The 27744-nt window shown below is 40.4% G+C and overlaps 1 protein-coding gene across 2 annotated transcripts in view; it reads right to left on the bottom strand.

Moving 5' to 3' along the window:
• Positions 1 to 660: 660 nt before the first annotated feature.
• Positions 661 to 27744, bottom strand: part of fuz.L (fuzzy planar cell polarity protein L homeolog) — a 40010-nt gene continuing 12926 nt past the window's right edge. For both annotated transcript variants that reach the window (XM_018226351.2, XM_018226352.2), the window contains exons 5-11: positions 25501 to 25605; positions 23154 to 23351; positions 22353 to 22448; positions 19350 to 19456; positions 15509 to 15588; positions 14684 to 14785; positions 661 to 1537 (exon numbers count right to left, since the gene is read on the bottom strand). In XM_018226351.2, the coding sequence (XP_018081840.1) occupies positions 1332 to 1537; positions 14684 to 14785; positions 15509 to 15588; positions 19350 to 19456; positions 22353 to 22448; positions 23154 to 23351; positions 25501 to 25605 (894 nt within the window). In that variant the 3' untranslated portion in view covers positions 661 to 1331. The remainder of the gene's footprint in view (positions 1538 to 14683; positions 14786 to 15508; positions 15589 to 19349; positions 19457 to 22352; positions 22449 to 23153; positions 23352 to 25500; positions 25606 to 27744) is intronic.

A 27744-nucleotide genomic window follows, 5' to 3' on the forward strand; every position in this document is an offset into this window, starting at 1 on the left:
GGAGGGAGTTAATGAAATACGAATAGTCTCTATGTACAAGTTGATTTTTTACAGAGATAGATTTGATTAATAAAAAAACAAACCCTGCTAAACGTACACTGTCCTATGAAGGGGCATGATGTCTATTTTGATATTTCTGTTTCTCTTTATAAATTGTTCAGCCTATGTCAGCTTGAAACTCTAGCCCAACTTGCTAAGAAGCAGGTAAAGGAGAACTAAACCCTATATTTTATATACTGAACTTATTGCATCAGCCTAAAATTTCAGCTTGTCAATAGCAGCAATGATCCAGGACTTCAAACTTGTCACAGGGGGTCACCATCTTGGAAAGTGTCTGTGACACTCACATGCTCAGTGGGCTCTGATTGGCTGTTGAGAAGCTAAGCTTAGGGCTCGTCACTAATTATCCAGCAGAAAATGAGGTTGGTCTGTAATATAAGCTGATGCTACAGGGCTGATTATCAAATTCTGATGCTAATTGCACTGGTTTCTGTGCTGCCATGTAATAATTATCTTTATTAATTACTAATCAGCCTTATATTGTGACATTTCTATTCTATGTGTACTGTATATTGTGAGTGGGTCCCTAAGCTCAGTAAGTGACAGCAGCACAGAGTATGTGCAGTGAATCAGCAGAAAAGAAGATGGGGAGCTACTGGGGCATCTTTGGAGACACATATCTTTACTGCTAAAGGGCTGTGGTTGCCTTGGGCTGGTACTGAAGCCTAAAACTTAATATACAACATTTCTAGCTACTTCTTTAGTTAAGCTTTAGTTCTACTTTAAGAAAGTATTGCTGCTCCACATTACCCTAGAGATAAGAGAATAGCAAGCTGGTGCTCCTTGGATTATTGGGCGTTGGGCCCTGGGAAATAGCGCAGATTAAATATTATTAATATCTATTTAAGTTCTGAGGTTTAAGTACTTTAAGGTACAAACAAGAGGCTTAAGAGTGTTAAACCCATTCCACTAGCAGCTGCCGGTTCCCTTTGTGCAACATTACGTTTTCAACACCTGCAGCTTTAAGTATCTCCTAATTAGGCAAATAGGAAAAGTAGGTGTGTTGAGAGACACAACAGGTGTTTTGCACAGATGATGCAATAAATTTGCCCCTTCTGAAGAAAGGGAAGTGGCTTTTGCAAACAGCTAAAATTCCCGTAAGAACCTCTCACAAGGATACGTATCCTGATTTGTGGCTGTGTGTGAATCTTTTGGTTTTTAGCGTTCATTTTATGATTTGTAAAGTACATGTTCTGTAGCTTCTAGTGTCGGATATATATCACTCCTGAGTTTTACCTTGTGAGCAGTCACCGTTCTGCTATGAAAGGCGTTTAGAATGGAAAGTCCTTGGTGAAGGCCGCAATAGTTTTGTTGGCTATGGAGCGCATGCTAAACGTGGGGACTTCAGGCTTGAACAGCAAGAAGAGCAGGTGCAGGTCCGTTTTCATTCCGTAGCACTTGCAGGAGCTGGAGACGGTGTAGCACTGATGTGCATTGTGACTGAATCCACACTGGAATGACTCGTCTGATGGGAGAGCTGAGAAAAGAGACACAATCACTGGGGGTTACATGAAGCAAACACGAGCGCCTGCCTTGGCTTCATTTCTACATGAGAAAAAGTTGCAGTCTATCTTCATGATTAGGCCAGACATCCTAGATATCCATGCAACTAATATGGTGGCACTTTAGAACCTAAGTGCACAAATTGCCTGTTGTCCAAGCTCCACTAACCAAATATCAAGAAACTAAATGGGTTGTTCACCTTTACAGTACATTAGCTTTTAGCACGATATAGAGAGTGATGTTCTGAGACAATTTGCAATTAGTTTGCATTTTTTATTATTTGCGGTTTTTGAGTTATTTCGCTTTTTTATTCAGCAGTTCTCCAGGTTGCAGTCCCGGCAATCTGGTTGCAAGGGCCCAAATTACCTTAGCAACTATGCATTGATTTAAATAAGACACTGCAATATGAATAGGAAAGGGCCTGAATAGAAAGATGAATAAAAAGTAACAATAACAATACGTGTGTAGCCTTGCATTTGTTTTTTTAGATGGGTCAGTGACCCCCATTTGAAAGCTGGCAGAATAAGGCAAATAATTCAAAAACTATAAAAATTGAAAAGTTGCTTAGAATTAGCCATTCTACGACTTACTAAAAGTTAACTTAAAGGTGAACCACTCCTTAAATGTTTGTGCTTAGATAATTTAATATATTATCTACACAGATTCCTTCTTAATCCCATGTATAATAATTGCCAAAGCATGCAACTGGATAAAAGTAGTGCCAGTTTCATGTATAATACCCCAGAACACAACTATATAAATGCAGTACATATTTCATTTATTACACTTCCTAAAACGCATGGCAGAATAAATGCAGTGCTTTGAGGGGGGCTTTTAGAGGAAAATATTTGGCGTGCAGCATCACCTTGATTTTTACAGGAACGTGTCAGTATCGTTTTAAATGCAGTGCCAAACTCATGTAGAATAGTCCACAGCACAAGATACATATAGTGTTAGTTCCGTATATGACCCACCAGAGCACATTGTAGGATAATTCACTGCAAAGCATAACATGTATGTATGTATGTATAACTTTATTTGTAAAGCACTGTTAGGACCCTTAATCACAGGCGTTTGAAGCTGCACTCCCCTGCGTTCCGCTTTTATGCGTTCAGCCGCAGGGGAGTGCAGGAGTAGATGAGATGAATTATTTTCAATGCGACTGTACTCACACAGATGCATGTAAGCGCCAAACGCAGGTATGCGTCCCAACCTGCGCTCTGTGTGAGTACAGCCGCATTGAAAAGAATTCATCGCGTCTACTCCTGCGCTCCCCTGAGGCTGAACGCTTAAAACCGGAGCGCAGATTCAAACGCCCGTGAGTAAGGGCCCTCAAGGAGCCACGTCGCCGTACAATGCATAAAAGTGCAATATAAATAAAATTAGGGTGTGTTTGTTGCTCCTCTGTGATTAAAGGTGATTGTATCTGTCACAACATGAAAGGCAATAAAATCTATTTAAAATGTGCTACCTGTGAAACCACAGGATTAATATATCTTGTAAAATGTCCCTGTGGTAAAGTTTTTGTTGGGCAAACAATACGGCCAGTAAAAGAAAGAATCAAAGAACATAAGTCTGATATCAGAAATTATAAAGTAAATACCCCTACAGATAATTCTGTACTAATAGCTGGTCCTTGAAGTTGTACTTAAACCACAGATTAAAGATATGAACAAAATACTCCTCCAACAGGAAGCAGTGTGGATAAAAAGGCTAAAAAGCCTGGCCCCTACCGGACTAAATGAATATTGGAGTATTGTACCATTTTTGTGATTTATTACATATATTCCTCTTTTCCACAGATAAAGTATACAGAAAATACTGCTGCCCTTTCTAAAGATTTATGAAAACCCAATGTGTGGTAAGAAATAATTGTAGAGTTAGTTTATGGGCAGAAAACCATTTATCTGCTTATTGCATGTTAATGCGTATGATGTGCTCTAAGATGGATTTATACACAGCAAATGTCCCTTTTTTAGGCCTGGACGGCAGGACCAGGGGGTTGTATATACAAAGACTTAGGAAAATGAACTATGGACTCAAATCTATGGACTATTTTTTCTTTTACTTATCACTTGTCTCATCTGATTGTAACTAAAATGTGAGCCCAATGATTTTTCATATTACCTATACTTATTTAGGGTTAATGTACGAAACTATGGGCTAGGCTGACTATGTTACTCCCCCACAGCAGTGGCCCATCTCACGTAATTACACATGAGGTTGTGGCTTGTTCTTTATATTGGAATTCTGTATTTATTGAGGGTAACACTTGAAAAAGGGCTTTTTTTTGCAGTTGACCTGCGAATGCCTGGCTCTTATTCCTTACACAGATGTATTTGACTTATTTGGACAAAGGCAGAGCTAAAGGTACCAATTATGCTTAATTGGAACCAGTAATCAGCATATGAATATATAAAAGTGCAATATATAAAAGTACTATATATATATATATATATATATATAAAAGTGCACACAAGGAGGACAAGTCAGTCAATAAATATACACAGTACACAGAGCTATGTCCTATGTGGTAAGAGCCACAATAGGAAGTCCCTACCCCATAGAGCTTACAGTCTAAGGAGTACATTTATCAAAAAGTTAAGTCAGAGATTGCCACAGTCCTCTAGAGTGAAATTCTGCCATTCTCCATTAATTTCTATGGGATTTTTAAAAGAGTATTTATCAATGGGTGAAAATTCATCCTTTGGTAAATATGCCTTTCAAAATCCCACAGAAATGAATGGAGAGTGGCAGAGTGCAGTAATAATATCTTCATTGCATGTATTTTCTTGGAAATGAATCCCAACTCTCCAAGCCTTTATTAAAATCTGCCTGCCTGTGCTCTGGGAACTTTTGGCAGTCGCAACCCATAATGCTATTAGGGCATGTAAAGGAGTATTTGCAAAAGAACATCCATGTTATCTCTTGATATGTACTGCCACATGCCATATACATGTATTTTATATTCTTACCTTTAACTACAGAAATATTTTGGGAAGTGTCTAATCCTCTTTATTCTTCTGTTTTGGCAACAGCTCTAATGTTCTTCTGTTTCTGTTTTTTTAATCCGTTCAGGCCCTTGTTCTAATAAAAGTCCCTAACTCTTCCTCTTCAGACCTTTCTCATTGTTTGTTCATAAATACACATTGTTCATGTTGGCTTGCTTTCTGTGGCAGCTTTTATTTCTCAAATGTCAAGTGATCCAAACTATTTTTTTAGCTATTGTTAAAGATCCAGTAAAATAAACTAATAAAATATTTTTGCACTGGATAAAATTGTGTGCTTATGTCAGGAGCTCTAATGTAGTACATGAATAGAGTTTGTAGCCATTGGGGCTGCCATTCAGGCGCCAGTAGGGCTGTAGGATCCACAACTGCAAAGCCAAACAAAAATAACCCATGCGGAATACAATGGATTTAAAGGAGAACTAAAGCTTAACAAAAGCTAGGAATGTTGTACATTATGTTTTGTGCTTCTGTACCAGCCCAAGGCAACCACGGTCCTTTAGCAGTAAAGATCTGTATCTCCAAAGATGCCCCAGTAGCTCCCCATCTTCTTTTCTGCTGATTCACTGCACATGCTCTGTGCTGCTGTCACTTACTGAGCTTAGGGACCCACTCACAATATACAGTAAACATAGAATAGAAATGTCACAATATAAGGCTGATTAGTAATTAATACAGATAATTACTACATGGCAGCACAGAAACCAGTGCAATTAGCATCAGAATTTAATAATCAGCCCTGTAGCATCAGCTTATATTACAGACCAACCTCATTTTCTGCTGGATAATTAGCGACGACCCCTAAGCTTAGCTTCTCAACAGCTGCTCAGAGCCCACTGAGCATGTGAGTGTCACAGACACTTTCCAAGATGGTGACCCCCTGTGACAAGTTTGAAGTCCTGGATCATTGCTGCTATTGACAAGCTGAAACTTTAGGCTGGTGCAATAAGTTCAGTATATAAAATATTGGCATTTTTAGCCATATTCATTTTTAGGGTTTAGTTGTCCTTTAATACTAAAGTGGCGTTAATTAGATGTCAAATGTCATTCAAGCACTTATATGATGAAAACCAATATAAGATAGGACTGTTGCTGCCAAGAAAAGTTTAGGGGGTTATTTATCAATGGTTGAGTTTTGTTTTCTACGAAAAATCTCCCAGAACTGCCTATCCACCGGCAGAATGGCCCTTGGATCGCCTCATGAGGAAATTGCTCAACGTTTTTTTATTCTAGCCAGCGGGAAGGCAGTTTGGGGAGATTAGTCGCCCCGAAGAAGAGAAGATTTGTTGCCGGATGATTAATCTCCCCATATCTGCCCGTGTGTCTCTGCCCTTAGAGAGCTGAATACACAGGAAGAAGTGTTCTGTACTGTTATGTTAGACATACACTCATCCCAGCCTTTATACATTACATTTTTTGGCTAAATAACTATAATAGAAATATTTTTTTATTTTGGACAGGCTATTTATAGATCCAGTTTTTATTTTTACACTGGACTGTTCCTTAAAGCTTGGGCTGAACTGATTCCTGCAGAACATACATGCCGCTTGCACCCGGCAGTGGAGAGTGCCCGTTTAATTAAACAGCAAAAACGTCAATGATGCATCTCAGCAAAAGTTGCTGTACTACAACTGCCAAAATCCTACCTATCAGGACAATGCCAGGAGTTGTATCTCAAAACAAGGAGGGCTGCAGTGTTCTCTTGTAATTACATTATATAAACTATACAGGGAATTTTTGGCCAAGACTAGAGGAACCTAAATAAGTAGACAGGGGCCCAGTCTAGGGTGAGATTTATAGTAAGAGCCATTTGCACTGGATACTAAAAGAATAGAAGGCCTCATTTATAAAAACTGGGCACATTTGCACCTGGGAAGTAACACATAGCAACCAATCAGTAACTTTTTTTCCGAGCCAGCTGCTGGCTGAACATTAATAATCATCAGATTGGTTACCATGGCTTGCTGCCCAGGGGCAAATTTGCACAGTGTTTATAAAGAACCTCAATTCCTCAGATAAACAAACAATACCAGCAATGTGACATTCTATTGTCTCAGTGTGAGTAAAATCTCGACCTCCCCGTGAATGTAAAGCATTGTGCCAACAGGTGTAACGTGTAAGTACGGCTTTGTACTGTGTATAAGTTATAGTTCCTAGATAAAAGCAAAATGATATCCCGTTACCAGAGGACTGTAATAACACATCCTCTTTACACAGGGACAATGCTATATATGCCGGATCAATGCATGGTTGTTTTAAGGGCTATTTAGTTGGTGTATGACTTTAAAGGAGAACTAAACCCTAAAAATAAATAGGGCTAAAAATGTCATGTTTTATATACAGAACTTATTGCACCAGTGTAAAGTTCCAGCTTGTCAATAGCAGCAATGATCCAGGACTTGTCACAGGGGGTCACCATCTTGGAAAGTGTCTGTGACACTCACATGCTCAGTGGGCTCTGAGCAGCTGTTGAGAAGCTAAGCTTAGGGCTCGTCACTAATTATCCAGCAGAAAATGAGGTTGGTCTGTAATATAAGCCGATGCAACAACGCTGATTATTAAATTCTGATGCTAATTGCACTGGTTACCGAGCTGCTGTAATTATGTGTATTAATTACTAATTATTTAATTATTATTAATTCAATTAATTATTACTAATCATAATTAATAATTACTAATCGAGTTACACAGTGCACAGTCTGTCATATGTATGCAGATTTGGAACAAGAGATCCAAAATGCTTACCTCTGTGGTGGATGTGAGCAAATTGCCACTTTGGAGGCTCAAGTTAGAGCACTAGAGCAACAAATTGCAACACTGCGGTCGATTGACAATCTTGAAAGGAGTCTTTTGCTCACTGAGCAGGACCTAGCGGGGTCAGATAGTTTGGGGGGAACAGAACAGCAGCAGGATGTTGAGGCAGCTAGCTGGGTGACAGTTAGAAAATCTAAGGTGGGCAAAAGGAAAATGGAGGCTGATCCGGAGATTATACATCGCAACAAATTTGCCAGATTGTGTGAAGATGATGGGAGTATGAACTCTGGATTGGCAATTCTAGATGGGGCTGATCTCTCTAACAGCCGGGAGACCAGTTTCTCTAGTAGTGGTGGGGGGGAGAGTAGAGTCAGGCCTAAGCAGATTGTGGTTGTAGGGGACTCAATTATTAGGAAAGTGGATAGGGTAATTTGTCGTCCGGATCGCTACAACCGAACAGTTTGCTGTCTACCTGGTGCCAGGGTTCGGCATGTGGTTGATCGGATAGACAAATTATTGGGTGGGGCTGGGCACGACCCAGCTGTCTTAGTGCATATCGGTACTAATGACAAAATAAATGGTAGATGGAAGACCTGAAAGAATGATTTCAGGGATCTAGGCTCTAAGATCAAGGAAAGGTCTTCCAATGTAATCTTTTCTGAAATTTTGCCTGTGCCACGTGCAAGTTTAGGAAAACAGCGGGAGATTAGGGAGCTTAATGCGTGGCTCAAGTCTTGGTGCAGGAAGGAAGGGTTTGGGTTCCTAGAGCACTGGGCTGACTTTTCGTTGGGGTACAACCTATATAGCCGTGACGGTTTGCACCTCAATGGAAGGGGGTCCGCGGTGCTAGGGGAAAGAATGGCTAAGAGGTTGGAGGAGTGTTTAAACTAGGCAAGAGGGGGGTGGGTGAGATAAAGGATTATGGGGAAGCTAGTGTAGACGGGGTAGTGGGGTTAGTAAGGGGTCATGGGGGAGGAGTGAGGGGGGCATACAGTTTACCAGCTAAGGAGGTCCCTCTGTTACAAGGAAAACAGAATAATACTAACTTAACGTATAATTCTTCACTAAGTAATGCACATTTCAAAAGTAAAAGTAGTAACCTCCGCTGTTTGCTGGCAAATGCACGGAGTTTGTCAGGTAAAATGGGAGACCTAGAATTAATTGCATGCTCTAAAAATTATGATATAATTGGTATCACTGAGACCTGGTGGGATGAAACATGTGACTGGATTGTGAATTTAAATGGTTACACCCTTTTTAGGAGGGACAGAGGGATTAAAAAGGGTGGAGGAGTGGGTTTGTATGTAAAGCCTGAATTAAAGCCATGCGCTAAAGAAATAAAAATAGCTGGCACTGGTGAGGGTGTAGAATCACTCTGGGTAGTGATTTCGACTGGGCAAAAGGTATCAAAAAGAATTATCATTGGTGTATGCTATAAACCACCTCGTATAAGTGTCGAGTATGAAGCCCAGCTACTCTTGCAGATACAAGCGGCTTCACAGCTGGGTCAAGTTGTTGCTATGGGTGACTTCAATTATCCAGACATTGACTGGGGTAATGGGGTTGCTAAGACAGAAAAAGCTAGTAGGTTTGTAAATATGCTGAATGACAACTTTTTATTCCAGCTCGTTCAAGAACCTACTAGGAATAACTCTCTTTTGGACCTTGTAATAACTAACAATACTGAACTCATCTCTAACATTTGTGTGGGTGAGCATTTAGGGAATAGTGATCATAACATGGTCTCCTTTGAGATTCTGTTGCAGAAGCAATTCTATAAGGGAGTAACTAAAACACTAAATTTCAGACGTGCAAACTTTGACAGTATAAGGGCATCTCTGCAACATATTAAGTGGGAAATGCTTTTCACAGGGTTAAACACAGAACAAAAATGGGAAGTCTTTAAAATGCTGCTTAATAAATATACTTGTCAGTATATTCCACTTGTAAGCAAGGAACGTCGTTGCAAAGCAAAACCTTTTTGGTTCAATAGAAGCGTTGGTGTTGAGGTGGGTAAGAAAAGACGTGCTTTTAAGGCTTTCAAGTTAGCTGGTACAGCCGAAACATTTATAAGGTACAAGGAGGCCAATAAATCATGCAAAGAAGCTATAAGGCAAGCTAAAATTGCTATAGAAAAGGATATTGCAGCAAGCAGTAAAAAAAATCCCAAATTATTTTTTAAATATGTCAATAGTAAAAAAATGAAGCAGGAAGGGGTGGGACCCTTACTATCAGAGGGGGATCAGCTGGTTGATGAAAACAAAATAAAAGCGCAGATTCTGAACTCGTATTTTTCATCTGTTTACACAAATGAAGAACCAGTAAGTGAAGGTTTCCTTCTTAACACTCCCAATTCTAGTAATACAACTAATGATGCATGGTTCACACAAGAAGAAATTCAAAAGAGACTTGAACAGGTTAAGATTAACAAAGGTCCAGGGCCAGATGGTATTCATCCCAGGGTAATTAGCGAGCTTAGCTCTGTGATTGCCAAACCTCTTTACTTAATTTTTCAGGATTCATTGAGATCTGGTATTGTGCCAAGAGACTGGCGAATTGCTAATGTGGTGCCTCTATTCAAAAAAGGATCCCGTTCTCAGCCTCAAAACTATAGGCCAGTTAGTCTGACGTCAGTATTAGGAAAGCTTTTCGAAGGGTTAATAAAGGATAAGATACTGGACTTCATAGCAAATCATAATACTATGAGTTTGTGCCAGCATGGTTTTATGCGTAATAGATCTTGCCAGACTAACTTAATTTCTTTTTACGAGAATGTAAGTAGAGACCTCGATTCTGGGATGGCAGTGGATGTGATTTACTTAGACTTTGCTAAAGCATTTGATACAGTGCCACACAAAAGGTTACTGGTTAAATTAAGGAATGTTGGCCTGGAACATAGTATTTGTACCTGGATAGCGAACTGGCTAAAAGATAGACTACAAAGAGTGGTGGTAAATGGAACATTTTCTAATTGGACCAGTGTTGTTAGTGGAGTACCGCAGGGCTCTGTACTAGGTCCCTTGCTTTTCAACTTGTTTATTAATGACCTGGAGGTGGGCATTGAAAGTACTGTTTCTATTTTTGCAGATGATACTAAATTGTGCAGAACTATAGGTTCCATGCAGGATGCTGCCACTTTGCAAAGTGATCTGTCTAAACTGGAAAACTGGGCAGCAAACTGGAAAATGAGGTTCAATGTTGATAAATGCAAGGTTATGCACTTTGGCAAAAATAATATAAATGCAAGTTATACACTAAATGGCAATGTGTTGGGAGTTTCCTTAAATGAAAAGGATCTAGGGGTCTTTGTAGATAACACGTTGTCTAATTCTGGGCAGTGTCATTCTGTGGCTACTAAAGCAAATAAAGTTCTGTCTTGCATAAAAAAGGGCATTAACTCAAGGGATGAAAACATAATTATGCCTCTTTATAGGTCCCTGGTAAGGCCTCATCTGGAGTATGCAGTTCAGTTTTGGACTCCAGTCCTTAAGAGGGATATAAATGAGCTGGAGAGAGTGCAGAGACGTGCAACTAAATTGGTTAGAGGGACGGAAGACTTAAATTATGAGGGTAGACTGTCAAGGTTGGGGTTGTTTTCTCTGGAAAAAAGGCGCTTGCGAGGGGACATGATTACACTTTACAAGTACATTAGAGGACATTATAGACAAATGGCAGGGGACCTTTTTACCCATAAAGTGGATCACCGTACCAGAGGCCACCCCTTTAGACTAGAAGAAAAGAACTTTCATTTGAAGCAACGTAGGGGGTTCTTCACAGTCAGGACAGTGAGGTTGTGGAATGCACTGCCGGGTGATGTTGTGATGGCTGATTCAGTTAATGCCTTTAAGAATGGCTTGGATGATTTTTTGGACAGACATAATATTAAAGGCTATTGTGATACTAAACTCTATAGTTAATATAGGTATGGGTATATAGAATTTTAATTAAAAGTAGGGATGGGTGTGTGTATGGATGCTGGGTTTTCATTTGGAGGGGTTGAACTTGATGGACTTTGTCTTTTTTCAACCCAATTTAACTATGTAACTATGTAACTATGTAATCAGCCTTATATTGTGACATTTCTGTTCTATATGTACTGTATATTGTGAGTCAGTATCTAAGCTCAATAAGTGACAGCAGCACAGAGCATGTGCAGTGAATCAGCAGATGGAGAGCTACTGGGGCATCTTTGAAGACACAGATCTTCCCTGCTAAAGCGATTTGGTTGCCTTGGGCTGGTACAGAAGCCCAAAACATAATGTACAACATTTCTAGCCTACTTCTTTAGTTTGAATTTCCTTGTCCTAATTCCCATAACCACCAGTGGGTCACTGATCAGGTTCCTTCTAATCGATGTCCCTACATGAACTTGGCATTAACGCACCACAAATTAAAGAAAGCACAGAATATTAAAGGGGTTGCTCGCCTTTAAATTAACTTTTAGTATGTTGTAAAGTGTAATATTAGCAATTAGTCTTAATTTTTTTTTATTATATTTGGTTTTTGAATTATTTGGTTTTTTTGTTCAGCAGCTCTCCATTTTGGAGTTTCAGCAGCTGTTGCTATGTCTAAAGTACCCTAGTAGCCAGGCAGTAGTCTAAATGAAAGACTGGAATATGAATAGGAGAGGACCTATATACAAATGCAAGTGATGAAAAGTAACAATAACTACAAAAACATAGCCTCAAACAGCAATAGTTTTTGTCTGCTGGGGTCAGCGACCTCCATTTGAAAGTGTCAAAAATGGATTAAAAACTATAGAATTGGCCATTCTATAACATACTAAAAGTTAACTTAAAGGTGAACCACCCCTTTACCACATACAGCATGATTCATGTCTCCGACTAAGATTATGTTTGCTCAGTGTGTGAATGTTTCCAAACAAGTTTGCATAATGCAAAATATTCATTGAACCCCACCCTGTCTGTATGTACCACTTGCATTGCCATTTGCCTTTAATTGTTTTAGGTTCCACTCACCTGTTTCTGGACATGGTACATTTGCAGTTACACTTTTTGCTTATATTTTTTCCCCTGCCTTCTGTCTGTGCTGGCGGAATCACCATCTCCATTTAAAAAGTCTTTTATTTCATAACACAGTGATGTCATCTGTTATAAATGGTGAGGATAAGTAAACTCGGAGTTCCATGACCTGTATAAAAGGACTTGGCCTTGTGTTTTTATATGGTCATGGAAATCCCCGTGACTTATAATAGCCTTATATTTTACAATAGGGGGTAGTTTATTCACTATATAAATGAAGCAGGAGCAGTGCAAGGAATGGTTATTTTCACGACAGCAAGTGTGTTTTGGGGGAACTGGCACCTTTGCTGAGAAGTGTAATATGCAATAATTTTTTGTAGCCTGTACCTGTAGTTACGCATTCTGAACCTCCCCTCAGGCTGGGGAGTGCATATCTATAATTATCACTATATGTGTATACAGCAATCACCTTGCCTTCTGCCTTGGTGGAGTACATATGCCATTACTAACTCTATACCTTGTACTCACCTTGCCTCCTTTCGGTTTTTTATTAATATACCAATAATTTACCCTATGTCAGGGTAAGGCACATCTGTGGTTAAGTATCACTCTCCTTGTCAGTGAATTGAGTAATACCTATGAATATTAACATGTGTGGAAAGAATGCACATACACCCATTATTAGGGAGTGTATAGTAAGTGAATCCTTACAGAATGTTACATTAGGGAAATATTGTGCTGTCCTGCAAGCATGTAGGTAAATGGCTGTAACAGTAGGAATCATACAGTCATATGGAAAAGTTTGGGAACCCCTCAAAATTCTTTGGAGTTGTTGTTCATCATTGGCTGAGCTTTCAAAGTAGCAACTTCCTTTTAATATATAACATGCCTTATGGAAACAGTAGTATTTCAGCAGTGACATAAAGTGTATTTGATTAACAGAAAATATACAAAATTAGACTGCATATTAGGTGCATAAATTTGGGCACCCCAACAGAGATATTACATCAATACTTAGTTGAGCCTCCTTTTGTAACAGCCTCTAGATGCCTCCTATAGCCTTTGATGAGTGTCTGGATTCTGGATGGCGGTATTTTTGAGAATTCGTCCATACAAAATCTCTCCAGTTCAGTTCAATTTGATGGCTGCAGAGCATGGACAGTCTGCTTCAAATCATCCTATAGATTTTCGATGATATTCATGTCGGGGGACTGTGACGGCCATTCCAGAATATTGTACTTCTCCCTCTGCATAAATGCCTTTGTAGATTTCCAAGTGTGTTTAGGGTCATTGTCTTGTTGGAATATCCAACTTTAACTTTGTGACTGATGCTTGAACATTATCCGGAAGAATTTGTTGATATTGGGTTGAATTCATCTGACCCTCAACTTTAACAAGGGCCCCAGTCCCTGAACTAGCCACAACTTCCACCAAATTTAACAGTAGGTAGCAGGTGTTTTTTTTGGAATGCAGTGTTCTTCTTCCGCCATGCAAAGCGATTTTTGTTATGACCAAAAAACGTAACTTTTGTCTCATTGGTCCAAAGCACTTTGTTCCAAAATGACTGTGGCTTGTCTAAATGAGCTTTTGCATACAACAAGCGACTCTGTTTGTGGCGTGAGTGGAGAAAGGGCTTCTTTCTCATCACCCTGCCATACAGATGTATTTTGTGCAAATTGCGCTGAATTATAGCACAATGTATAGATACATCATCTGTAGCAAGATGTTCTTGCAGGTCTTTGAAGGTGATCTTTGGGTTGTCTGTAACTATTCTCACAAACCTCCGCATATGCCGCTCCTGTATTTTTCTTGTCCTGTCACATCTGGGTTTTACAGCAACTGTTCCTGTGGCCTTCCATTTCCGGATTACATTCCTTACAGTTGAAACTGACAGTTTTTTTTGTAGCCTTCCCCTAAACCATGATACTGAACAATCTCTGTTTTCAGATCTTTTGAGAGTTGCTTGGAGGACCCCCTGCTGTCACTCTTCAGAGGAGAATCAAACAGAAGCACAACTTGCAATTGGCCACCTTAAATACCTTTTCTCATGATTGGACACACCTGCCTATGAAGTTCAAGGCTTAACCAGCTTATCCAGCCAATTTGGTGTTGCCAATAATCAGTATTGAGCAGTTACATGCAAAATTACAATGGTACCCAAATTTTTGCACAGCCAGTTTTTACAGATACATCCGAATACTGCTTAACTAAAAATCTTTGTTCAGAAAACACCCCAGTACTCAGATGTTCCTGGGAAATGAAAGACATACCACTGTTATCTTTTTTGTTGAAAGTGGAGTAAATAATCATGCAGGCTGAGAGGGGTCGCCAAATTTTTTCATATGACGTATATTCATGCACATAAATAAAACTTACTATTTTTCCCTTCAGTGCGTTCAGATGGGAAATAACGGGACATGGCGAGGGTGTAGAAGGAGTGAAGTGTAGCTCTTCTCTGTTCCAGTGTAAGTTTCAGATCTAGTTAAAGACACACAGATATAAGCCTTACAGGAAATTGTGTGGTATATGCCAGTTATGCTATTTGTTTCATGGTATTTACAGCACCAACAAATTTTCAAGGAAATTATACATCATTCACATCAGTCCCTGCCCCTTGAAAAGCTTACAATAAGGGCCCAATCACATTAACACCTATTTTATCAGAGGGCAGTGGAAAAACCACACTGCTTGCCTCTGATCGTCTGTATTGCGACTGCACGAAGGCACCAGAACAGTACAGAATTACGGAAAGACTGTCTCCCCTAAACTCCATTATAATCAAATAATTGTAATTCTTAAAAATTATTTCCTGTTTCGCTGTAATAATAAAACAGTAACTTGTATTTGATCCAAACTAAGATACAATTAATCCTTATTGGAAGTGAAACCAGCCTATTGGGCTTATTTAATGTTTCCATCATTTTTAGTAGACTTAAGATATGAAGATCCAAATTACAGAAAGACCCCTTATCCGGAAAGCCCCAGGTCCCGTGCATTCTGTATAACAGATCCTATACCTGTACTGGCAATTTAAAGCCTGAAACTGTGCATAGGGATGTCGCTACAGCTGCTTTCAGACCATTCCCATTATAGTCAGTGGGAGGTGGCAGTAATGGCTTGGGGTGATTCCTTGCCAACTGAAATACCACAGCCAAGAACAAACCCAATTTGCTTTCAGCTTCAAAGGCAATGAGCATTTACCTGTTTTTTGCATTTCCTCCATGGGGTGCGCTTGCACAGTGTATAAACTTTTATTCATATCCCGATTAATCAGCAGGAGACTAAACAGAAATACAGAATTATTAACGGATGAGCAGTGAGGGTAATCAGCTGCACCGGCTGTACAATCCCCTTCTTTGAAAGATTCACTTTTGCATTTGCTAATGTGTTCATTTCCAGTGACCCCCCCCCCCCCAAGCTTACTCCTTAACAGCAGGCCTGAGCAAACTGAGCATGTGCAGTGCCGCAGACACTCAAAAGATGGCCTAACAACATCATAAGGTACGGAGCTTCTGTAGACATCTTTGAAGGCCTGTATCATTACTCTTAATTTACTTCTGGCCTATTGCTTTTTAGGAGTTAGTTTTCCTTTAAAAAAAAAAAAAAAAAAAGTACATGCTTTTTCTTATGAAATTAAAGGAGAAGGAAAGGCATTTTTACTTGGGGGTAGAGTCCTGCGCGGGTCCATTTTTTGGGACCCGTACCCGACCCGTACCCGCAACCCGGACCCGCATTCTTACCCGCTTGGACCCGCTACCCGACCCGACCCGCAAGTACCTTATCCGCAACCCGGACCCGCGACCCGCTGACCATCAAGAATCAGGAAGTGCTGTCATTAGAAACCGGAAGTGACATCATCAGAAGTCGATATGATAAGGAAAAAAGAAGTAAAACAGGAAGTACATTCATTGTAAACCGGAAGTGACGTCATCGGGACACGGCGTGACCAGAAAAAGGTGCAAATATCGTTAATGAGAAGATCCGCGGCCCGACCCAGGACCTGCACACCCTCAGAATCACCGCCCCGCGGGTATACCCGCACCTGGAACTTCTCAGCACAACCCGCCAGGTACCGCAGGTTTTTGCGGGTAACCCGCGGGTACCCGACCCGCTGCAGGACTCTACTTGGGGGTGCCAAAAGTTACACACCCCTAAGTGATTGTATATACTCACCTGACACTCCGGGCCGGTGCTCCTATCAGGAGAAAATTGAACCGTTTATACCAGTGAGCACCACGGAGCGATAGTCTTCTGTCTTCTTCTTTCTTCAAATTTCCAGGGGCAGACACATGTGCAGTAGAACTAATTAGCAGGCCTTTAAGTTCGGCTTTTCACACTACTGCGCAGCCTCGCAAAGAAAGATGCAGCCGGAAGCCGATCGATCTGTGGTGCTCACTCGAATATCTCCGGGCCGGTGAAGTTTTCTGCTGATACGAGCATCGGCCTGGGGTTTCAGTTAAGTAAATACAATCACTTGGGGGTGCCTAACTTTTGACACCCCAAAGTATGACATGCCTTTCGTTATCCTTTAAAGGGAAACTAACCCCTAAAAATTAATATGGTAAAAAATGTCATATTTTATATACTAAACTTATTGCACAAGACTGACCAGACTAACATTTTAGCTTGTCAATAGCAGCAATGATCCAGGATTTCAAACTTGTCACAGGGGGTCACCATTTTGGAAAGTGTCTGTGACACTCACATGCTCAGTGGGCTCTGAGCTGCTGTTGAGAAGCTAAGCTTAGGGGTCGTCACTAATTATCCAGCAGAAAATGAGGTTGGTCTGTAATATAAGCTGATGCTACAGGGCTGATTATTAAATTCTCATGCTAATTGCACTGGTTTCTGAGCTGCCATGTAGTAATTATCTGTATTAATTACTAATCAGCCTTATATTGTGATATTTCTATTCTATGTGTACTGTATATTGTGAGTGGGTCCCTAAGCTCAGTAAGTGACAGCAGCACAGAGCATGTGCAGTGAATCAGCAGAAAAGAAGATGGGGAGCTACTGGGGCATCTTTGGAGACAGAGCTTTTCTGCTAAAGGGCTGTGGCTGCCTTGGGCTGGTACAGAAAACCAAAACATAATGTACAACATTTCTAGCTACTTCTTTAGTTAAGCTTTAGTTCTCCTTTAATGTTAATTTTTCTGTGAGTCAAAAAAATAAAGTGTGCCTCACACCTACACAGTTTGTATCCATATCGAATGATAACATCCACACCCAGTGATATAGTATGGGCATGGAGGGAAAGGAATCCTAACTGTGACCTCTTATTACCAGCGATCAAAGCAAGTTAAAAGACGGACTATGTACTGATTTTTTTTTAATTAAAAAAAGCAAAGAAATGAACACCCATATAGTGTTTACTTTTTCAGTGAACAAGATTAGATATGATGACATGAATATGAATAGATAAACCAAGAGTATAGAGGGAAGTATCCAGGCAGGAATGATGAAATAAGAAATGACCCACACCTCATACGTCACACTATTATCTACTAGAATATGTTTACATACACACTGTTCTGCCAGCAATGAAGAGTTATGAATTGAAAGGAAAGGCCAGAAAGCTCTACCCATTAGGTTACGTTCGATATCATAATGCTGTACTTTTATACTGACCAAAATGGCAACCAATTAAAGGGGAAGTATTGTGAAAATGAAAATTTAATATGTTTCAGCATACTGAAATAAGAAACTTTTTAAATACAATCAATTAAATATTCTGTATTGTTTCTAAAAAAAAAATCTAGTTAATCTTCAGCATCTGTTTCTCTTCATTCTCTCTTCATGCAGCAGTTGGGTGTCAGATAATCATTGACAGCTAAATCCAATATATCTTATAGGGGGGCTTCTCTTCCTAGCAGATGTATTAGAGCTCTTCAAATAACCGATTTCAGTACAAAGTGTAACAATATAACTGCCTTTTGCAAAAATTCTGCGTGTAGAGAGACAGGATTTCTGGTGATTTTAAACGAGTAAGCTCTAATACATCTTCTAGGCAAAAGGAGCCCCTATAACAGGAGTGTCCATACTTTACTAATGCAAGGTCTACTTTTAGTGATGATGTCCCATTATGATCTACATCCATAAAAACATTGTAAGCATTCTGCTCCATGGAAAATATTACTTAATTATTATATCTTATTATCTTGTGTAGGGAGCTGCTATCTGTTACCTTCGCATTGTTCTGTTGTTAGGCGGCTGGGGGGGGGAAGAGGAGGGAGGGGTGATATCACTACAGCTTGCAGTACAGCAGTAAAAAGTGACTGAAGTTTATCAGAGCACAAGTCACATGACTGGGGGTAGCTGCGAAAGTGACAATATGTCTAGCTAGCCTCATGTCAGATTTCAAAATGAAATTTAAAAAAATAAGTTTGCTCTTTTGAGAAATGGATTTCAGTGCAGAAGTCTTCCCTTTCCCACTCCTGAACCAGACCACCAGCACTCCCTAATACTGCCTTGTCCTTCCATATGTGTTAATAAAATGCACAGTAGTACAGTGAGGTTGGCAGCTGCCATATATAGCCACTTGATGTCCTTTTCACAGCTCCCTTAAGTCTTAGAACATACGCTGTTGAAGCAAATCCAATCTTGACCACACTCCCTGTCAGCTGATGGTGGGGTTTGAATTACAACAACTGATGGGAATATGGTTGCCATCTGGCCAGTATTTGACCCTCACAGCCATTAAATCACCAGCTAGGGACGGCACTGGTATCTGCAATTTACTTGCAAGTAAAATAATAATGTCCTTATTGCCCTATAAATGCCTCCCTTCCCTTCTCCACTGCTGACCACAGCTTATAACTGCAAGACTGCCTCTGTCCCACCTATTTCTTTGCCCAGTCCACACATTTTCTTGCCCATTTCTCTACCCCCATACATCATAGGCCCACCTCCAAGTGACAACACGACCTGCATTTTTTGCTTATTGTTGTTGAATGATAAATGAGGCCTAAGATGTTTACACACTACAATTAGGAGCTCAATTAGGTAGGAGATAAAATTAAGATTTCCATTGAATCATGCTTACCCTAGAATTCCATGGTGGAGTGGAACGGAGGCCGGAAATGATCTCATCTGTACTCTCAAACAAGATTTGAGTGGATCGTGAACAGGCTTCCAGAACCTTTCTACTAACTGCATTGAATAAAGGAAAAAGTACTGCATAGTCCAATAAAAATGACTTAATCTATTCCACAGGAGAAGAGGTATGGCAAAATGCCCATGAGTGAGGGATAAAAAAAAGTCTACAATGCTGAATTGTTTTTTTTTTTCTTTCCAACAGGGAATCAGAAATTGTCAACACTATTGCTGAATGCCTTCCTGTGACAACAAATCTAGCAATAAACATAATTGCTCACACTAAGCTTCCCATGCTTCAGCTGCCTGATAGATCTGGTAAGTGGCTGCAGAACCTCCAAACCCATTAAAAGTCAATGTACCTTAGAGAGAGTCATATACCATAGGCCAGGCATTCTTAACCTATGGGGTAGGACTCAGAATTGGGTCCCCATGCTGTTAAACGTGTATCACCATGCCCCCCAGAATATAGCGAAATGTTTTCCTACAATACTAAAAATGGGGTGCATAATTTGTCCTATAACTAGGAATGCACCGAAACCACTATTTTGGATTTGGCCGAACCCCCAAATCCTTTACGAAAGATTCTGCCGAATACAGAACCAGATCCTAATTTGCATATGCAAATTAGGGGTGGTAATGGAATCCCAATGGATTTGCCATACATGCCCAGATGATTAGGCAGCATGACTGAAATGGTCCAAACTGTTGCCCAAATTTGGGTATGTATAGGTATCGTAATACTCCTTGACAGGTACTGTGCTATATAGATTCTTTGTATGTAGTTTAAACTGGGTGACCAGAACTGCAGCACATAGCTGTCGTATAGATGGAAGTGTGCAAGGGCCCTAGGAAATGGTACAACCATCCACCAAAATGAATTTTCCTATGGATTTGGTTCCTTAAAGGAACAGTAACACCAAAAAAATGTGTTAAAAAGTAATGAAAATATCATGTAGTGGTAAAACTGATGTGTTTGCTTAAGAAACACCACTATTGTTCATATAAACAAGCTGCTATGTAGCAATGGTGGATATTGAAAAAAGGCTAAATGGCACAGGTTAAATAGTGGATACAATATAACACCATTATGTTCTACAGAGCTTATCTGCTATCTGCTGTGTAACCTGAGCCTTTTTCTCATTTGAATGGCTGCCCCCATTGCAGCTTATTTATATAAACAATAGCAGGGTTTCTTAAAAGAACAGCATTTTAAAAAAATGAAAGTGTTGCCCTGCACTGGTAAAACTGATGTGTGTAATGGGGGCAGTCATTCAAAGGAGAAAAAGGCTCAGGTTACACAGCAGTTAAGCTCTATAGAACAGGGCTGCCCAAAAGGTAGATTGGGATCTACCAGTAGACCGTTATGGCCATAGACGCAATGATCCGATTGTACGAATCGTGGATTCATACGATTTTCAGACCGTGTGTGGAGAGTCCTGCCATTTTTCGTCCGGTGAGAGCGGTCGTTTGGTCGATCGGACAGTTTAGAAAATTTCTGTCGCCTGCCGATAATATCTCTGCGTGTATTGCCGATCGTATGATTTTCAGAGAGAGACTGTCACCAGCTTTGTCAGACATAACTATCGTACGATTGCTGTCAGGGGCAGAACATCGGCTGATCTGTTCTTTTACTACTTTATTTCATCGGAATGGTAAGACTTTGATCTGAATGGTTAGTGGAGAGTCGGGAGATGGGAAAGTCCGATCGTACGTTTCATAAATCAATATAATATTTAAGTAATATTATCCATGAACAGAAGCTAACAATGCTATTATGGATGTAGATCATAATGGGACAACATCACTAAAAGTAGACCTTGCGTTAGTAAAGTATGGACACTCCTGCCGTAGAACATAATGGTGTTATTTTTTATCCAATATTTAACCAGTGCCATATAGCCTTTACTCGATGTCCACCATTGCTGCACAGCAGCTTGTTTATAGAAACTATAGTAGTTTTTCTGAAGCAAACACATCAGTTTTATTAGTGCAGGGCAACAGTATATGATATTTTCATTACTTTAAAACACTTCCATTTTTTTGTTAATGTGTCATAGAAACCAATTCCTTCTTTTTGGGAGGCCCTCAACAGTTTTTCCCTTTCCCTCTCTACTGCCTCTTGTAAGTAGTGGCCATACTGAAGAGCCTTGTAATAGTATGAATGCTCTTTTAAGAGAAATTTACAATGAAAGCTGTTACATGAAAGACTTTCACCCCTTTGGGGAAAAATTACCTACTGTAAGGGAGGCGGCAGATGAGGAGATTAGTCGCCCAGCAACAAATCTCTACTGCGGCCAACTAATCTCCCAATATTCCTTACCGCCAGCAAGAATACGAATCTCGGTGGGATGGCATACGGATCTCTTCAGATTTCATGAGTCGCCCAAAGTTGCGTCACAAGGAAACTTCTGGCGACTTCGGAAATCCGAAGCGATTCGCATGCCATCCCGCCGGGGGTTTGTATTCTTTCTGGCGGGAAGGCATTTCGGGGAGAATAGTAGCCAGTTTGTTTCTGGGTGAATAATGTCCCCGTCTGCCAGCACCATAAAAAGAGCAACACTAAAACAGGAGTGATTGCTGAATACGAATTTCTTTTATTTTCTTTATTCCAGTTGGCACAAACTAATTTATTGTGTTCCAAAGTTCAAAGAAAATTCCTATTCTGTTTGTGGACATAAAAATCAGCTACAGATGTGTTTTATTGCCTTCTGGAGAGTAGCCATTCTGGATACTCATCCATATAGAGTTCCTTACAATTAAGCAAAACAGTAAGAGAGATGCAAGAGAAGTCTAATGCAGGAGAAAAATCTAATCAACCCCTTGTGTTTCAATCCACCGTCACAACATGTCCAAATTACTTTGGATAAACTATGCACGAGGCACTGAACTTTAGAAGATGCTCAGCAATTAAACCTAGTAAAATCTAGTTTTGTTTAAGCGGTTTACTTACCTCTGTCTCTACCTTCTGTAGAGAGGGTTTTGGTCCACAAAGAACACAAACATCTACCCCAGGTACCAGTTGGAATGTAAGTAGTCTGTGTGGAACCTTAAAAACAACAGTGACATTTTATATATTTTGAAAAATAGACCCTGTTACTCCCAAAGAATTAAGAAGACTTCGGATATCCTTTTATATCATGGAGTTACTCTTCTGTGCTGCCCTAGGCACCAGATCAGATCAGACTCCCCCCATGTGGGTGCCACATGCAAAGCAGTTTGTTTACTGTGCATGCACCAGATTTAACCATACATTTTCTGGGGAAGATTTTTTTTTTTTAGCATTTCTTCTTCTGTTATACATAGGCTCTCTGGGACTCCACACTTAAGGCCACAGACATAACAATTACCATCTTTCTTGGAAAAGATCTTTCCAAGAAAGATCGTTTGTTTCAATACACATGAGTAGAGCTGAATTGTCAGATATACAGGTAGAAACCATAGAATTCTACCTGCATCTGATGATTCAGCACTAACAATGGCCGATGTTTGGGTGACTTCAAAGGCACCCAATCAAAATTTTTCGTCCAGCCCAATCGACAAGCCGACCAATATCAAAGTCTTCTGCCGATATTGGTCGGCTCTTTTCCCACCATACACACACCGAATATTGTAAGAAAATTTGTTTCGGACAATATTATATGTGCGTCTATGGGCACCTTTAAGCTGCGGCCCACAACAGGGGCCCAACTTTACACAAACAAACCAAAAGAATAATGTTTGAAGCAAGACTAGAAACAATCCACTTACTTACCGTAGGACTCCCTTGAGGCAGATACACTGGGTAGTCCCTTGAAGAGTGAGGTGCCAGAGAAGATACCAGCCAGCACAGCAGCATGACCTCCTGGGATGACAGCCTCCACCATTTCTCAGTGGCCACCACTACCTTCCCCCCTGCCATGAGACACCCAAAGTTACTTTCTGCTGCCTGGGTGAAGCCGTCGAGACATTCCTGCAAAGGTGAAAAAAAAAAGTATGGCCAAAACTGTTCATTTTGATATATATGTTCTTATGATTTATACAGAGCGGACACATTCATGCAGCACTATACAGAGATTATACATCATTCACATTAGGCCCTGCCCCAGTAATGCTTACAATGTGAAGTCCGTATCACATTCCTGAATTTATCAGGAATCAATTAACCTGCCTGTATGTTTATGGAGTGTGGGAGGAAACTGGTGTACCCAAAGGAAACCCATGAAGACAGAGGGAGAACATACAAACTACAGATAGTGCCTAAATTGCAATCAATTTAGGACGCCAATGCTTCAAGGCAGAAGTGATACTTTCTGAGCCACCGTATTAGAGCTCAGTAAATTAGACTACTCTCAACTCTATACATGGAAATGTGGTGCTGTCTATCTTCTATATGTCTATGGACTGAATGTTAAAGAGATACTGACACCAGAAATTAAACTCTTTTTTACATCTATCATAATATTGCCTGTGAAAGCCATAAAGCAGGGGTGTCCAAACTTTTGACTCACCGGCCACATTGGAAAAAGAAAAACTGTCTGGGGCCACACATGAAATACACAAACACGTTTGATTTGTAAAAGTAAAGGAAATACACAGAAAAGAACTACAATACCAGTTGGATAACCAGATGGAGCTATACACTGGAATATGGGACACCTGGATATTAAATAGTCTTATTATTATTATTACTAACTGGGCAATGGGCAGAGTCCCCCCTCCTCCTATATCCTTTGCGACATGATGTTTCCTTGGGAACCAAGCGTTTCAAGCTGGGCCGCATTCATATCATCCTGGGCCGTATGTGGCCCTCGGGCCGCAGTTTGGACACCCCTGCTATTAAGTATTTGCACAATGCTTTTACATTACCTGTCTGATGTCCCATGTTCCTCTATGAGGGGCTGCCATATTTGTGCAGCAGGAGTCCGTTAGCATTGGGAACTTTAACTGACAGGCTGAGATGGGACAGTCAGTTTGGCAAAAGTCAGGTTTAGGAACTTCAACTAACAATTACAATCAAAATGACCTATTGGCAACTTTTAATATACTTTCATATTTTAAGAAGTAGTTTTTTTAGTGTCAGTATCACTTTAAAGATATAGCAGCTTTTTCCATTACTGCCAGCTTCTTTTTGGCTGGCTACACTCCACTGACACCCTCCAATGCCCCTATGTTCTTGTAAGGGGGTTATAACGGATGACAGCAATCGGAACTACTGAAAGGAACCCTTGGCCATCAGCTTTTTGAAGATAATAAACAACTGGGCTACAAGAGCTACTCTCTGCACACTACATTGCCGTCAATGGGAAGTGACTGGTGTTTTTCTACCATTCAGTTTACTGCTACTCATGTCCTGTGTACCAATGCCCTAACACTACTGGGGGGACTATGGGCATAGCTATTCAAGACTGTCAACAAAAGTCAGTCTTATGAAGGCAAAACCTTTACTTATGGTGCCATGTGGAGGGAATATACACCAGTGTGTAGAGACAATGTCTGCCAATACTTTTATTAAGTATAAATGGATCACTGTTTTGTTTTTATCCATCTATGTTCCATTTCATTTAAACAGAGAGAATGAATGCTGAACCAATCCCTTTATCCAATTTATTATACATGGTGTGTGCTAAGAGCAGGCCCTGTTGTGGACTGCCCCAGTAGCTGTTCCCTTAATTACGTAGCTTAATAACATGAAAGTTTGGAGACAAATGTACCCTCACCCCTCTCAAAATGGATACAGTGATGGCGAAAAACCTGCATTATATTCATGGGGGTGGCCACATGCCCCTGTGATCCACTTTGGAGCGCAGACACTTGCAGGGATTCATTTTGTTTGCAGTCCTGAGTGCAAAGCATAAAAATATGGTGGATTGCACCTATTATTGCACTTAGCATCCAGTGTTGCAGATTAAAAATGTCCACTAAAGTGTAAGATGTTGTAATTTGCAGGGTTGCATTCCCTTCCCCATTCAGCCCCCTTGCTTACCCTGACTGTGCAGGTAAAAAGGGGGAGAAATTGGCTTGGTTTTCTGATTTTCTTATGAAACGTGACTAAAAAAGATCATCCTTTTAAAATCAGAGGAAATGTTATGTCTTCAATACCATATCAATGTGAAACTAACCTGGAGAATGGGTACATCGTAAGCAATAACACAATCAACACATTGTGTGAGGTCTCCAATTTTTTCAGTCTCCAATAAGAAGCTATCAATCAGCCTGTAGCATGCCTGCGGAGAGTAGAGAACACAGACCATATTGGTCGAAATTTCTCCCAAATCAGATTTACATGTCAGAATTGTTTAAACTGCCAAACATGAATAGCTTCCATAATTTGCAGTGGAGGTTCCTCCCACCAAGTCAAGGGAAAGGGGGGGGGGGTGTAGAGGAACAGAACATCCTTTGCATTTGCTGCAACGAGAACAGTGGGAAGTCATCTAGAAGGTAAGTAGCAATAGTTATTATGTAATAGAAATATCAGGAGCAACACTTTCTAGAACCCATGACATTAGCTAAGCTTACTGCAATACTGACCAAATCCATCTGCAACCCAGCTGCATGCCTCTTTCTCTCCTTTCTGTGTTATTCATAAGATCCTGGGCTGTGAACTTGCTGGCCTTCTGTTCTGCTTGAATTCCTGCATCCTGGGTCCCAGCCCATGTCCCAGCCTTTATTCAGTGTTGATTAGGGATGCACTGAATCCACTATTTTGGATTCGGCTGAACCCCCGAATCCTTCGTGAAAGATTCGGCCGAATACCGAATGAATCCGAATCGTAATTTGCATATGCAAATTAGGGATGGGAAGCGGAAATCATTTTTTACCTTGTTTTGTGACGATTTCCCTCTCCTAATTTGCATATGCAAATTAGGATTCAGATTCGGTTCGGCCTGGCAGAAGGATTCGGCCGAATCCTGCTGAAAAAGGCCGAATCCCGAACCGAATCTTGGATTCGGCGCATCCCTAGTGTTGATAGCATTAGCCTGCTGCCCACCTGCCTTCCACCTACCCCGACCCTTATTAGATCTGATTATCGGTCATCTGTCTGTCCTGAACATTTAAAGCAACTGGTCATGGTTTCTACTGGAAAGACATACATACATACATACATACATACATACATATACATATGAAAAAGTTTGAGAATGCAGCTTCATTCTTTGCCGTTTTGTTTATCATTGGCTGAGATATCAAAGTAGCAATATCCTTTTAATATATAACATGCCTCATGGAAACAGTAGTATTACAGCAGTGAGAAAGTTTATATTATTAATAAAAAAATATGCAATATGCATCATGACAAAATTAGTAAGGTGCATAAATTTGGGCACCCCAACAGAGATATTACATCGATACTTAGTTGAGTCTCCTTTTGCAAATATGCCTCTAAATGCCTCCTATAGTCTTTGACGAGTGTCTGGATTCTGGATGGTCTCGGTCAGTTAAATTTGATGGCTGCAGAGCATGGACAGTCAGCTTCAAATCAACCCATAGATTTTAGATGATATTCAAGTCAGGGACTGTGACGGCCATTCCAGAATATTGTACTTATCCCTCTGTATAAATGCCTTTGTAGATTTCCAAGTGTGTTTAGGGTCATTGTCTTGTTGGAATATCCAACCCCTGTGTAACTTCAACTTTGTGACTGATGCTTGAACATTAACCTGAAGAATTTGTTGATATTGGGTTGAATTCATCTGACCCTCAACTTTAACAAGGGCCCCAGTCCCTGAACTAGCCACACAGCCCCACAGCATGATGGAACCTTCACCAAATTTGACAGTAGGTAGCAGGTGTTTTTCTTGGAATGTGGTGTTCTTCTTTTGCCATGCAAAGCGCTTTTTGTTATGACCAAATAACTACATTTTTGTCTCACCAGTACAAAGCAGTTTGACTGTGGCTTGTCTAAATTAGCTTTTGCGCTTGCAGGTCTTTGGAGGTTATCTTTGGGTTGTCTGTAACCATTCTCACAATCCTCTGCATATGCCGCACCTGTATTTTTCTTGGCCTGCCACACCTGGGTTTACAGCAACTGTTCCTGCGGACTTCCATTTCCTGATTCCATTCCTTACAGTAAAAACTGACAGTTTAAACCTCTGAGAAAGCTTCTTATATACCTCCCCTAAACCATGATACTGAACAATCTGTGTTTTCAGAGTTGTTTTGAGGATCCCATGCTGTCACTCTTCAGAGGAGAGTCAAACAGAAGCACAGCTTGAAATTGGCCACCTTAAATACCTTTTCTCATGATTGGGCACACTTGCCCAACTAAATTCAAGGCTTAAGAGTTAATCCAACCAATTTGGTGTTGCCAGCAGGGCAGCCATCAGGGGGGACAGGGGGGAGAGTTGTAGGTGGCCCTGAGGGTA

This window comes from Xenopus laevis, chromosome 7L (genome assembly GCF_017654675.1).
Source record: "Xenopus laevis strain J_2021 chromosome 7L, Xenopus_laevis_v10.1, whole genome shotgun sequence".
In the NCBI taxonomy this organism is placed as follows: Eukaryota; Metazoa; Chordata; class Amphibia; order Anura; family Pipidae; genus Xenopus; species Xenopus laevis.